General features: G+C 42.2%; 1 protein-coding gene across 7 annotated transcripts in view; it reads right to left on the reverse strand.

The window, feature by feature from the left end:
* astn1 (astrotactin 1) overlaps positions 1-14,591 on the reverse strand; it is a 294,106-nt gene that overhangs the window by 142,538 nt on the left and 136,977 nt on the right. For all 7 annotated transcript variants that reach the window (XM_053882621.1, XM_053882619.1, XM_053882617.1 and 4 more), the window contains 2 exons: positions 13,868-13,972; positions 5,341-5,529 (listed from right to left, as the gene is read on the reverse strand). In XM_053882621.1, coding sequence (XP_053738596.1) covers positions 5,341-5,529; positions 13,868-13,972 — 294 coding nt within the window. The remainder of the gene's footprint in view (positions 1-5,340; positions 5,530-13,867; positions 13,973-14,591) is intronic.

The raw sequence follows: 14,591 nt of genomic DNA on the forward strand, positions 1-14,591 counted from the left end.
GGAGGGATCAGTGGAGCAGATCTTCTATTTAGAGCAAAGGGCAAGGATGTGCATCATGGAACTCTCAGGCGAGCTCATTACTCCCTCCAAAAGGCCAGGACGTTAGCAAGACGCCAGCAAGAGATTAAGAAAGATGACTCTGATTTCAAATCTGCGCCGATGAAACCTGCCTCTATAGATTATCCTGCACAAGGTTGAGACTCGAATCACTTTCTGCTCTACAGACAAAGGAGTCATAGTGCTGACAGAAGAACCCACTGGATTGATTTATACAGCGATAATAAAACTCGCACACCAACCGAAGCGAATGTTTCTGATGAACACAGACATCTGCAACGGACACTTCAAATATTGGCTCCATCTCTGTACAAATGCACTTTCAGAGTCCTTAAGTAAGCCAGCTTTACGGTCTGCATAACGTAAATATGAATGTATAGTAAGTTTTTTTGGAGTGTTTTGGTGGTGCAGTCACATGTCAGCTCTCCTCTTGCAGACTGTTTCAGAGCAGACTCTGTCACTACTGCAGTAAATGAAACCATCAAGGGTTCACCTGAGGATCTGAGGGCCCTCATAGGGGGGCAGCATTTCCACTTCACTCTGGGGTCAGTCCAAGATAGGCTGTGAAAAGCCATCAATAAAACCTTAAAGCCGATCCTTAAGTGTACTGGGAGCCAGTACAGTGAAATAACAGTGTCACCTCTGCCATCGGAAGGAAAAATGAAAGATAATCATTGTTACACAAACAGAGATAGAAGTCAGTACACGAGAGTCGCCTATGCAGTAATGGCAGAAGCTGGAAAATGGCCTGCGTCTTCAGCCAGGAAGGAGACACTGTCTGAGTTGGTGAAGACGCACTATAATTGTTGCATGTTCATCTTGAAAGCCTGAGTGTTTTAGCACTCCTGTGCCGCACAAGATCACATGCTCCAGTAATTCCATGTGATGCGTTTCAAAATAAGACCAATCAAATTCATCCACAATTCAAAATGCATTCGCATGTGGATGTTGCGAAGGTCACATCGTTTCCATCTGAATTTTAATCAAGCGTCAATTAGAAACGAATCAAAAGTTGAAGCAGATGGCTTCTGGGAGAAAACACAGAGTGCCAGTTGTGTATCTGACGCCGCGTTATGACAAAGGGAGCCGCCAACAATTACAATGGTGCCTGACATCACCTTCAGTTTAGACTCAGATTTTTCAGTGTTTGTTTGGCCGGTGACTGGAACATATTTAGAATATGTTTGCATAACAACTGCAATATCAGCAGTCCATCTGAAATGGCAGTGCTGAGTCAGCAAAGTGTTGCTTAACCAAAACATGAATTTGGAAATACAGAACTTCCCAACAAAAGCAATGAAACCAGTGACACCATACTGTTTTTTTCGGGAGGGAGCTAGAGAGAGACTAGAGTTTGTGCTTCTACTGGACAGCAATGAAAATGAGGAGTAGCTAAACTTCAGATGCAGAATCTGTGGACGGGTAGGTGGTGGTGGTGGTGGTGGGGGGACTTAGTCATCCAATGCCATCTGTCGACACAGAGGTAACTGGGAGCGAGTGTCGAGGCTCAGCGGGGGTGTCCTTGGATGAAACGGTTGGGAGCAGACAAGAGAGGTAGCCAAGGCCAACATGGCGGAGCGGCTGAGGAGCCAACGCGATGAAACGACTGGGACAGACATCCGTAGCTTATTACCTTTCTAGACTCGGGATGAGCGTAGCTAACAAAAATGGATGGCAGACAGGCAGCTATTATGTGTAATCAAACAAAAAACATCAATTCTTTGATTGTTCGTTTGAGTGGTTGTGGAGAGTTTTGTTTCATAACAGCTCCATGTGAAGTGCCATTCAGGCTGAAGCGCCGTACTAATATCCACAGCTATCGCTTCCCAGCGGCACCGACGGGAAAATGGTGAGATGTTTCCTGCCACTTAAAAAAAACAGACTGACAGCAAACAGGGTAATATGATATTAAAGAGAAGAAAAAAGACCAAAAATGTACCCCAGTCAGCGAGTTCAATATCTTGGCGCTACTTTGTTTTCGGGTGGATTTCAATGTGCTTGCTTATAATGTGAACATTTTATTGGAAAAATGAATTGCGTTACTCTAACTGCTTTTAAGAAAGAAACTTTCTTACTCCGAGACGGGAATCAGTCTTGCCTCAAGTGATAAGCCTTAATGTGTGTGGGGCTGTTGTTTCGGAGGGAATGATGGGACGTGAGATGGAAGGCAATGGTGAGCTTCAAGCGCTGAATAGATGTGATGGTAAAAGGAAAACATAAAAGAAGTGATGCCTTTTTACAACAAATATGTCGGCTTTCATCACTATAAAAAAAATAGATATATCGAAGAGAGTCGTGAAATACTTGGCTCCTCTGTGGAGTGAAAAGACCAGGATGTCGGTCAGTTACACGCCACACAATAGACAGTACACAACTCCTATGTGCTGTACTTGAGGTACAGGGTAAGGATACAGTGTTAAAAGTAGGCCGAATGTTTGCAGCGAGAATGACAAAGCCATTGGAACATGAATGGCTGCACTTATGTCAAAGACATTGAAAGGGAAATAACGCAAGCAACCATGACTGTCTTTCAAGGTCGATTGCATGTATTGTTGAAACAGTGATACTCATGTTAGGTCTCTGAATATTTCCCCAGGGCTATTCTCCGACTTCCACTAACACATTTCTGTTTGTATGCCATTTCAGATGATTTGTGTTTCAATATTAACATCAGCCCGCTTCATGTCTGACTTGAGAGGGACCCAGTCGCATGAAATTCATAACTCAAGAAGAACATTGCTCCGACGCCGTCGCAAAATGTGATAGTCTTCACCCAAATTCAAATCACATCAAACACTCATGCAGCAGTCAACCTTTGCACTCTTCCACCAAACACAGTCAGAGCTTGTTTTCAGCTTCACCTCAGAACAGAGAAGGAACCAGCGAGGTCACTCTCATTTCCGTCCCTTGTGTTGCTCATCTACATGCTGCTAATTCAGATAACCTTCGAAGCTGCCATGGGCTCATGTGGTGACTCAGGTAGTTTGTGACCGTCATATTAGAAATGATATTATTGTTGTTATTATAATGACAAATTGAGAAACAATTTTTGAAGTATAAATACAAACAGTTCTGTTAGGATTTCTCACTGACAATTGTTCCACCTCCAAGTTCTTCAAGTATTTTCAGTAAGTCACACAATAACTACAGTATGTATATGCTTGCTGCCGCATACACGACCAGTGCAGATGAATTATTCACACTAGTTATTAAAAATAGACAGTGCAGTCCAGTGCAATTTCCAGCATTTAAGATCTATAATGTTGTCTCAGCAATAAACTGCACCACAACTGCTCACTCAGTAAAATACTAATAACAGTGTTTTGGTGGAATTTATACAAATGCTTTAGTGTGTCAGCAACATTTTACCATAAAGATGGCAGGAAAGGGTGAGGAAGTTTCTCTCACATGAAGAAAAAAAACATTATTTACTGTCTGTATGAAGAGTTCATGATGTACTGTATCAAGCCGAGGAGCCTTCACCTGCGGAGGTCACGATTAAAAAGTAAAATTATAGTTTTTATTGTACAAAGAGAACACTAAAAAAAGGATAAATGTATTCATGGCATTTAGTTTTGAAAAATATATTTAAATTTTTCATATTAAAATAAAATAAATCACTCATTACTCATTAGAAAAGATGAAAATTTGTTATTATTTTTGTGTTTTTAATTTAAAATAATTACTGAGAGCAACCAAAATTATTAAAGCCTCGTAAATACAGCTCCATTGAAGCCTACCACCTGCACACTGTTAACTATAATACATGGACACATTCTTCTGTCGCATTTGCCGCACGCAATGTTTCACCAATTTTTGGACATCACAGACAGGCTCAAAGAACCAAGACGGTGAGCGTCTCCCTGCCAGAGTTCACTCTACCGTCCACAAGTAAATGACAGTGAAGACTTGTGTTTGCATCTCGTGTTTGAAGCAATGTTTTCCATATGTAATGTTTTCTGAAGTACTGAAATCTCTGTAGCTTTACCAAACACGACATGCTTTTCCATCGCACAGACAATGATATATACAGGGCCAAGCCTGTACAAAGACAAATGAGACAAATGAATCGTTGTTGTTGTATGATTTTTGCTGGGTTGAATCTTAATACAGCTCATGAACTACCCAGATCGATGACCTAAAACAGGGTCCTCAAGTCCATCAACAAAAATGGGCCCACTGTGGCCTTACTGTGGATCAGTTTGTGAGTCCAGCACTACAATACAGTTGAACTCAAGAGTCAGGGCATTCACGCTTTCAGTAAGTGTTTAGTTCAGAACAAGATCCAGGAAATGATTCTTATTTGCTCTTATTTGTCCTTCAGAAATGACCTCGCTCTTGACTTCAGCATACACTGGCCAGGCCAAATGGAGGACATCCTTTGGAATGTTCTCAAAATACTGCAAGTAAACCAACAGTTCAAGCTAATCCCACAGCCACATTTAAGCAAAACGCTAATGGATTGTGTTGATGAGGTCGAGGTACAGACCACAGAGAGGAAAAAAAAACAGAAGTGCATCACACTAAAATGTATTCTAAAGTAACTGAATGTCAAATGGCCTCTGCATACAAACTGCGATACTTGAAAGCTATTAGCGGCGCGCATGGTAGAGTCGTCCATGTGGGGGTGAGAAATGACTGGAGGGGAGATTGTGCTATTTGTGCGTATTAAGCCGAGTGTTTGATTATCTCTAGTTGCAAAATGAATGTGCTGGAAGAACCTTGGTTAAAATCCCCCGCAGCAAACATAAATGCATCTGCTGGACTTCCATTTTCTCACAGATTGCTTTACATTTGGATGGCGCGTGAAGAGAATGAACACAAAGCATTTGGCAGCTGTGGAGCGGAAAGAAGAGACGACATCCAGACTTGGCCTGTAGAGGCTTTTCGTAACCATGGTTTCTAGCTAAAATTATTTAAGAGTGTTTGATGTCAAGGAAATGTTTACATGCTTCAACATGAAGTCTCCATGTCCTAAAGTGTCCCTCTCTTCACTGGGCTTCAAAGCGGCATTTTGTTCTGTGACAGCAGCCATTGTTCTTGGCTTTATATTTTATACAAAGGTCAGTGCCAAGAATCGTAATTGTCATCTTATCACGGCCATTATAAAGTCTAGTAAAAGACATGGCGCCAAGTTACATTATGACACTCATAGACTCGGCTCCAGTTAAAAGAGCTAATGTTTCACACCGCAGTTCCATACACACATGCATGGACCCCACAAATGGCTGCTCATTAATACCATTTAAAAAACATTTATGCAGAGCAAAACGTGTGTCCTACCTTTGCTGATGTCCTGGTACTCTAACCACAGCTGTCGCTGAACCTGCTTGTTGGGGTACCAGATGGTACAGGACTCTTGGAAGCCATACACAGCCTCCTGCACATAGTGGTTCCCAAACTCCCTGAGGATGGAGACAAAGTCGCTCCGCTGAGTTGCTCCATCTAGAGAATGGATGGCCGAGCTGAAGGCTGAGCGTGTGGAGAGAGGAAAGGAATAGGTTGAAGCAAAGAGCGGAACACAGAACAAGTGCAAATTCAGGGAATAAGAGAAAGTTTCAACTTCTTGTTTGCTCGTGCCTTGGTTACAGCTGTCACCAAGATTCACAACTCAATCAGTTCATAGAGACTGTGAAAAGAAGCCAGTTTGGTCTCCAATTTTTGAAATGACTAACAATGTCTATTATACAAAAAACAAAAAAAACTATCAAGCATTAAAACTATGCAGAGCCGTTGAAAATGTTTTCCTGCAAATAGAGGGAACAATGCATTAAAGGATGTGATGATGAACTGAAGCAGGATGCCAACAACATTGCAGTGAAAAATTCAAGGTGTTGAATCCTACGTTCACTGTTACTAAAAATACTTCTGGTCATTTCCGGACTCTACTTATTTCTTATGGTCTGAACCATAAGAAATAAGTAGATTTTTGTGACATCAAACCAATGACGACAATGCCCACAAAGCCGATCTCCTGGAGGACCAGAGGCGAGAACACCACACCTGGGACCGGCTCCATCTGTGGTGCTGTAGAGTTCGGACATGCAGGCGAACACAGCACATTTTGAGCACTTTAATGTAAATAAAAGACGTGAGGAGTTCATGATTCAAGTTCAGAACATTGCCAAGTTTGTTTCATGAGTCCGTCTCGGTGGTGGACTAGTTTAGAAGTGATCCACGTGCATTTTTAAGCCGGGTGCACCACTGACCTTTCTACGGGGCAGACAGCACCACTGCACCCGCGGCTCATAGACCGGTGTGACTTATGTATGAACAACACCTATTCTCCCACTTAAATTTAGTGGGTGCGACTGATATTGCGGGCACTCAATAGTCCGGAATTCACGTTAAATAGCATGTGCAGTCGAGATGATTTCACTGCGAGCAGAACCTGCATGTACAATATAAAAGAGCAACCAAGAGAGCTAAAGCAACGGATCATGTTTCAAGTTTGGAGAGACGCACAAACAAGTGCACTTGGCTCAGGACCAAGGACAGCACCAAAGCATACTTCATTAATAGTGTTCAGGTGTCATGACATTGAAGACAAAAAAGAAGCGCTCAACAGCTCCATGATCATATTTTATATTTCAAAGCACTCTTGGATTTTGTACCTTTTGAAAGGGCAGAATTTGGGACCGCTGCCACAAACACTTTGGGAAATTTGGTCATTCTCGTCTCAAAACATAACAAAATACTGGGAGTTCAAGTTCAACTGTGTCATTAAGAAAACATATCCCTCTCACTCGCAGTCAAACACTGTTCCTCTCTTAGGAAGATTGAAGCGCAAAGATGGAGGTGTTTATACAGGGTGACCCATCATCGACCACATGACCCTTTGAGGGTTAAATAGAACTGTTGAATCTGAAGGCAAATCAGAGAGTTGTGTTTCCAGTCATACAACAGAACCTTGAAATGACAGGCGCCGAAAAAAGATCTGTCCCTGTCTCACAGTGAGTCCAGTTTAACAATCCAGTCCAACATTTCATGTACACAACAAACCTCAAACTCTGCTGGACACACGAATCTGTCACTTGATAATCTGTGGAGCTCTACACGTGAGAGAAAGAGCGAGAGAGAGAGTGATCACGCCAGCACCACTTGGTTAAATGTGAAGCTGGGAGGTAAATCATATCACAGTCCTGTAGTGGAACAGTATGTGAGGAAGCTGAAAGATGATAGCTCTACATCGGGTTGTATATAGAGGCAGCATATAGACTTGATGCTGAGAGGAATCCCCCAGGGCCGGAAACTGAGAGTGTTTTTGTATGACCGCCAGATAAGGCAAGCAGGATCTCAGACGTGAATAATCCCGTCTTGATGCATGGACGTGAACCGCAGTCATATTTGATTAAAACACAGAAACTACCGCTCACCATCCACAGGGAGGATAAACTGATGTGGGTGGATGGAAAATAACCTAGAAAAGACAATCAGCCGGAATTACGGCAAATATTGGAAAGTAATACTGCTGCAGCGGTTCATCATTTGTTGCCGAAGCACTATTAATATCAAAGCTCTCCTGCTACACTTGTGCTTATTTCTCTTCTGAAATGAAATTAGGAGGCCGCTGGAGTCAGAGGAAGGAGCAGATGGGAGGGGGATAGAGAGAGAGAGGAAGAAAATCTTGGAGTGCACTGTGGATGAGCAATGGCGACTCTGGTATCCGCTGTAAAATCAGTAGCCTGACCCTCCGCTGGCTGTAGAAATATGATGAGCTAAAGAGGGAAATAGGAGTAAAAACCCAGGCAGAGTGCAGAGATGCTCCTCACTGGAGAGAAATAGCGGTTTTATGCGCTCAGAGGACGTGACAGCCACTTTCCGACCACAGCCATGCAATTGGAAATGCATTTCAGGGGACTTATTTACACGGGGGGGAGCTGCACTTACAGCACCAGGAAACTATTCCCTATAAAGAGCAGGAATACTTTTGAAATTATTGTCTCTATTTTCTAAAGCATAGCATGTTCTATATGGCAATGATCGAAAATTTCAATGTAAAAAACATGGGTAAAAGATCAAAGGGTTATAACAGTGCTTTGAAAAATATGGTCACCTTGCAGGTCCATATGAAAGACTAAGCTCCTCTGTGAGTTTTTACATTGCTATTACTTCTTTGGGTGAGGAAATGTATTGACTTAAGCATGCTGAATCACATATTGGTATTTGACAACAAATATGAATCTGTGAACTCAAAAAATAAATCAATAAATCAATTATTTACTCCCCTTCGTCATGACGTTTTTCGTCATGACATCGACGTTTTTGGTTATGATATCACATTGTTTACTGTACGACAATGCAAATACCAATCACTTTGAAATGTCTATTGTGAGTTAGTCTTTAGTTAATGACAATGGTTGTCATTTTCAGCAATAATATTTTCATTCTATTCCATGTGTTCTACACATTAGAGTCTCTCTTGAAACTGTTTCATGATGAAAATTATTAGTGGAGTATGATTCCAGCATCATATTGGTTTATGTGTATGTTCTGCTCTGCCAGTTTTATTTAGGGGTCAACTTGAGCCGTCTGTCTGCTGTATCTCATGCCTCTTGACAGTCTATGGACCCGTCTGGACACATTTCCTAGATACTGTTAAATAAATAAATATCACTTCATCATATTCGATTCTTGAAATCATGATACAAACTGTCAGTGCTTTGTCTTGTGTGATGAAAAACCTTTTCACAATTCTCTCTCCTAAATTGGTTGGTTTTCATTTCCTTATTGAAAGATTTCACTAATACTATGACAGAATCAGAATTTGTTGATGGTCCCTAACGGGTTGTAGCATGCCTGTGAGGGAGCGGCGCTCCGTCCAATATCCAACTATTTTCACTACGGTGTTTTGCAGAGGCACCAGTGAAGCGGGAGACCGGCATGATGTGACCCAAGGCAGAAGAGTGAGTCAGAGAACCTATGAGGACCACTGATCCAGAGACTCAGAGTCGACCAATGTCATGTATCAAAGGATTCCCTTTATTAAAAATACGATTGTGAACCAAAGTCCACCACACTCTCCACAACTGTCACACGCCGGTGTCGGCTGTCAAACGCTGGGGATCTGGAGAGCGCGGCGCGTTCGTTTTCGTGACTGCAGTTCCAATGCATTGAATGAGCCGTGAGTTTATCAAATTTATTGTGATGTGCAAAATTCTCATTGGTATATCTTGCTCGATAAGTTATCGCCCATCCCCAGAATACAGATACAGATCTGGTGTCAAATATTAGAATGTGAATAATGTGATGTGTGATTACTACAGAGCAACCATAAAACGTGTCTGAGGAAAATATTAAAATCATGAAAACTCAACTCAGTTATTCAGTGCAGCCAGCCTACTGTCTGGGTGGTACATGCAAAATCAGCTTCAGTACACAACTTCTGTATAACAGACCCGTTGAAGAATTAGTCTTTTATTTTTCTCTTCTTCTCTGTTGCTAGTCAAGAAGTGCATATGTGCACACTTGAAAAGGGGCTCTTGCAGCTGCAGCATAAGGGAGAGAAATGTGTAGAAAAACAGGCAAATTGAAGCCATATTGATTGTTAAATGCAGCCGGACTGATGTTCCTGCCAGAGGGTGATTAAAACAGAGCAGCCACCAGTGGAGCGATGAGCCGTGACGGTGCTCACCCACTGTGCAATGTGACTTTCCCCTTCCGACACGCTCGTCCCTCCATCAGTCCGATCCCACCATCATCAAACCATTAAAATGGGCTTATTGTGTTGCGCTGATTTTACGTTGGTGCTCACTGCGTATTGGGAGACGCCTGTAAACACATCCACACTTCAGCACCACTCTTGTTAAACTCGCTGTTTTTTACGATGCCAAACAGAGGAGGCTGCGGCGGCGAGTACTTTGCTGTTAAATGGAACGTAGGAGACGTCCACAGGTGGATTGGTTTTGCACAAAAGAAGGACGCCACCCAGACAGGACAGCTGATGTAGCACTGTGTCAAGAATCACAAACAAGGGTGTAGAATTTGCATGAAGCTGACAAGAGACAACTCTGACTACATCAATATTAGCTACCTGTTAGTGGACATTAGAATGGACCTGAATCTTTGAAGTTATTCAATAAGGAAGACATGTTTCATGTCTGTCATTCCGCCTCTTTTTCTGACTGTCTTGGACTTGGACTGGTGAGAATTGTTGTGGAACTAAAAGGATCACATCATCAGCAAAAAGTATTGATGTCAGCAAACTGGACACCCTTCCCATGCTGGCAGTGCATGAAATTCCATCCATAAATATTGTGTGCAGACCCCGTGAGGCGCCCCATTTTACCACAGCACATCCCGCAGGACACCCGAGGGACATGTTTCAATGCCAGATGACAAGAGGACAGACTGAGCAAGCTCAATGAAGCTTCAGCTGAGGTGAAGAGATGGTCCCACTGTTTCAGGACCTGTGCTGCTGACATGGTTTGTCATGCATCCTTGAAATGACCGTCGCTCGGTTAAGGTTTCACAATATAAAAGAAGATCTGCTGGTTCAAGACTTATGCAGGCTTCTTGGTACAATTACTTTTTGAGAGTACAGTATGTATGACAGGAACCTGCACAATAATGCTTAAAATAAATGAATAAATAAATTTAAAAAATGCAAAGTTTCAACAAGGAAAGTATGACAGGAACTTGCACAATAATGCTTAAAAATAAATGAATAAATACATTTTAAAAATGCAACGTTTCAACAAGCAAAATGAGACGGAGCGAGGCAGCAAAGAGCAATGAAGCACATCTGGTTTGCGACACAATTTACTGAATTTTTATACACGAAAAAAACGAGTTTTCACTTTTACTTTTTGAAAAAGAAGGCTGCTCAGTCCCAGTGGACATAGAAAAAAAAAACATGTGGACATTGGTCTTATCATTTGCTTAAGAAAAAGAATGGAGACCAGGACTGAAAATTCATTTTAAATATGAAGATCAAAGTTCAGATTAACCATCTCACTCTGCTGATTCATGTTGTTTCAAAGTTTGTATGAAGTAATACAGTTATTAAAAAGTCACAACTTCAGTTATTGCATAACTGAGCTTGAATTGAGGTGAACCCACAATTGCTTTATTGCATGAAGAAGATGTGTTACAGGTTCACTGCTAAAAGTTCAAAGAACCAAAGTCTAGAAAATGTATTTATTCTGCCTGAAAACCAACACAATGGCCATGAAGCCAGGAGACTCTGGGGTTGAGGATGTCTCATTCGGTTTTCTGTTTTATATATTTGATGAATTTTGAGGGATGTGGTGAGGCATGTCGCAAGACCAAACATGTTGGAAAACTCAAGATTCATGTTTGAGTACCCTTGAGCTAGAGCCTTAAGGTGCATCTCATGAGTGGCAGAGGCACAGTAGAGTCAGTGAAAGACGTCAGTCTCAGTGACAGCAAAGTCCGCCTCTGAGATTGCAGCCACTGACTCTCAAACCACAGAAGCAACAAGCGAGTGCACACTGAAACCTGTTCAGCTCCACTGCAACTACTGCAAGCTGATAGGGCCTCTTCTTCAGTTTGACAGCACCTTCTAAAGGGTCTATCACAGGTATTTTGAGGGCTAGAACCAATTTACACCCCAGCTCTGCGCACTCTCCATCAATACTGTATGTTGGCCTTCCTCCGTCTTTGATTGAGTTGTGGGCGGTGGGAGTGGAAGAGCATTTTAACCAGAGACTTGGCCATATATTCCCAGTCGACCCTCACAATGTGCTTGGGCTGTCCTGCAGCCTCCCATGCCATCTGATTCAGTTCACCACCAGGCGGTGATCTGTCAACGGCTCAGCCTCTCCCTTCACATGCCACATGGACTTGCAGACACCCTTATGCTCTAACACTGTGTTTGTTGTGGACACATTTTGACAAGCACAGACGCACAAAAACAAATGACCATTCGTCTGGAGTGGGAACGTTCATCATCACTATGCACACACTTTCTTCAGGGAATGTCACAAAATGAAAAGTCCACAAAAAGAAATGACACATTGCGTAGAATTTAAAGCCGAAACTGCCGTCGTATTCTGAAGAAGAGACAACACACATGTGGCCTCAAACAGGAAGTAAGTGTGAGGTCCACCTCTTTGGTGGCAAGGTTGAGCATTGGTTCAACCTTCAGAAGGCACTTCCACTTTGTAAAACAATGTCAGCTGGCTACAGTGCTGCAACATTAATTCCAGGTTGACATCAACTAGGACTCTACCAAGGGAGAGGTGTGTGCAACACTTATCACCTTTGACTTTGCGGTCGCTGTAGCAGGCACTGCCACTTTATACAACGTAATCTGGCAAGGTAGGCGTCTGGGGAATATCACCTGGGACGTTCACGGTTTTTACTACAGTGCAAAACCTCGCAGCCAGCAACTGTACCAAATTTGACAAAACATTAAATGAATAAATATTGATTCATAAGCAGATTCATTTTTAAAATATGCATAACATGAAATGTACTATAGTAGATCTAGGGCTGTGCCTCTTAACAGATATATACCCGATATATTTTGGCCGAATAGTGATATCTGACTTTATTTAGCGAAACATTGCAGCACATCCCATTTTATTTAAATATATTCAATGCCGACCCTGAAAGTAAGAGGAGCATTTGGAATAAATTAAATGAAATAAATAGTCTACTTTATTCCTGTTGTTAGTGAAAGTGAACATTAGTGCAAAAGAAAAGATGCTGCTGCATAATTACTAAACATAAAATATGTAGGAATCAAACACAAATACATTTAAATGGATTGGGAACATTGAAAAAGAAAGTGAAAGGTTAATGAAATGCACAGTTGACCTACACACAGACAAACCACTCCAGTGAACCGTGTATGTTTTGGACCGTGGAACACAGTGCTACTGACTGACACCAGCAAGGAGTATTACCTTGAGTTAGATGTGGAGGCTGGAGGTTTTGGGGAGCTACTAAAATATCACACAATATCATTACAGTCTCCAGGAGGCGATGTTTATGTCGCTGCTGCACAGTGAAAATGATGTGTTGTGGTCCCACGGAACTGACGACGATTACGACGAAGGCCTTGCTGGACCTCATCTGGGATTTTGAATCGCAAATATCGTCAGCTACACGATCCATCCTGTCTGTCGTGTCCATGTTTCGAATTTGTTTGGAGCAGCGCGGAGATGATATTGAAAGGATGCTGTTCATTTATATTTCCAGTCCTCTTAGTAACAGCTTCAAGGCGGTGGGTAGTAAACAAGCTCACACCAACATCGGAGAGGGAGAGAGTTCAACACCTCTCAAGCTGATCATCACAGAAACTGATATGTCTGTTCTCAGCTCAGTCACCATCTCGACTAGCGATATGACGTTCCATGTCAGTGTTCCATGAGTGTCCTGCCCAGTCTCCACAGCAATCGCTGTGCATGACCGCTCTCACAAGTGAAGACCCCACAAAGGGGTCCACCCTTGTTTCACTCTCCATCTGAGGCCAACGATACCCACTGGGGTAGAAGCCAAGACGCCAAACTAAAGTTTCCTCCCCAAGTTAGGGCCGTCACATGGGTTCACCTGGGGGGATTCAATTCCATTTTTATGAATATAAAATTTGTTCATAAACAATTCCAGCATTTAAAATGATGGATACACACAGATGGAGAGTTTAGTTCCGGCTCAGTCCTCAATGACTATTCACAGTCAATTGACAAATGTAAACTTGGATGAGTCTGCAGAGTACATTGAACATCTGGGAGCCAAGCTCCAGCGTGTCACAACGTCCACGTGCACTCTGCCCGGCATAAATAAACAATTAGTATCCGCTAATGATAGATTTAATTATGAGCTGGAGCTTGGAGTCATTTACCTTGAGACAGGACCCATTGATTGAGTTTGACGTGGTACAGAACGGAGCGGAGATTCCAGTGCTGAACCAGGGGGTAGCCAGAGACCTCACTGTAGTTCACCATGCCTGTAAATATACAGAGGAAAGTCTGTTAGTCGGGATGCGGAGCAACAGTTCCTGCACAAACCCTGCCAGCAATGTCCCATACACAAAACTGTCTTTGCTTTCAGGGGCATTTGGACCAGAAGTTTGAGACGATAGTTCCCCAATAACAAATGGATTAAAAAAAAAAAAAAAAAAAGACAGAATTTGTCAGGTTTTAAATCGCCTGTTGACTCACACGTTGACCTACGAAAAGGAATACGGCAGAAGAATTTATTTTCTTCCCAACATGAACAGTACATACACAGTCCCCTTTGCAGTAATAATGTCATGACATTATCCAAAGTACTACTGCAGGACATTTAGAATAGAATTAGTTGTATGCTTTCTTTTTTATTTTATTTTATTATTTTCAACTAGCCAGAAAGGTCAGGTCTGAAGGGCCACCCAGGACCTACTTAAACAGCTATACACGAGTCCTCTCCTAAAGTCAAGACTAACTTTCCGTTTTCAGAAATGATTCATACTGTGCTTTGCAGGAAAACATCTTGAATATTCTCCGAGATGATCACCAACAACACTGGATACCCTAATCCTCCTGATTTATGCAAATCAGATACGTAGCTTGTTTTCCTCTTTGCAC

The sequence above is a fragment of the Synchiropus splendidus genome, chromosome 13 (genome assembly GCF_027744825.2).
Source record: "Synchiropus splendidus isolate RoL2022-P1 chromosome 13, RoL_Sspl_1.0, whole genome shotgun sequence".
Classification (NCBI taxonomy): Eukaryota; Metazoa; Chordata; class Actinopteri; order Syngnathiformes; family Callionymidae; genus Synchiropus; species Synchiropus splendidus.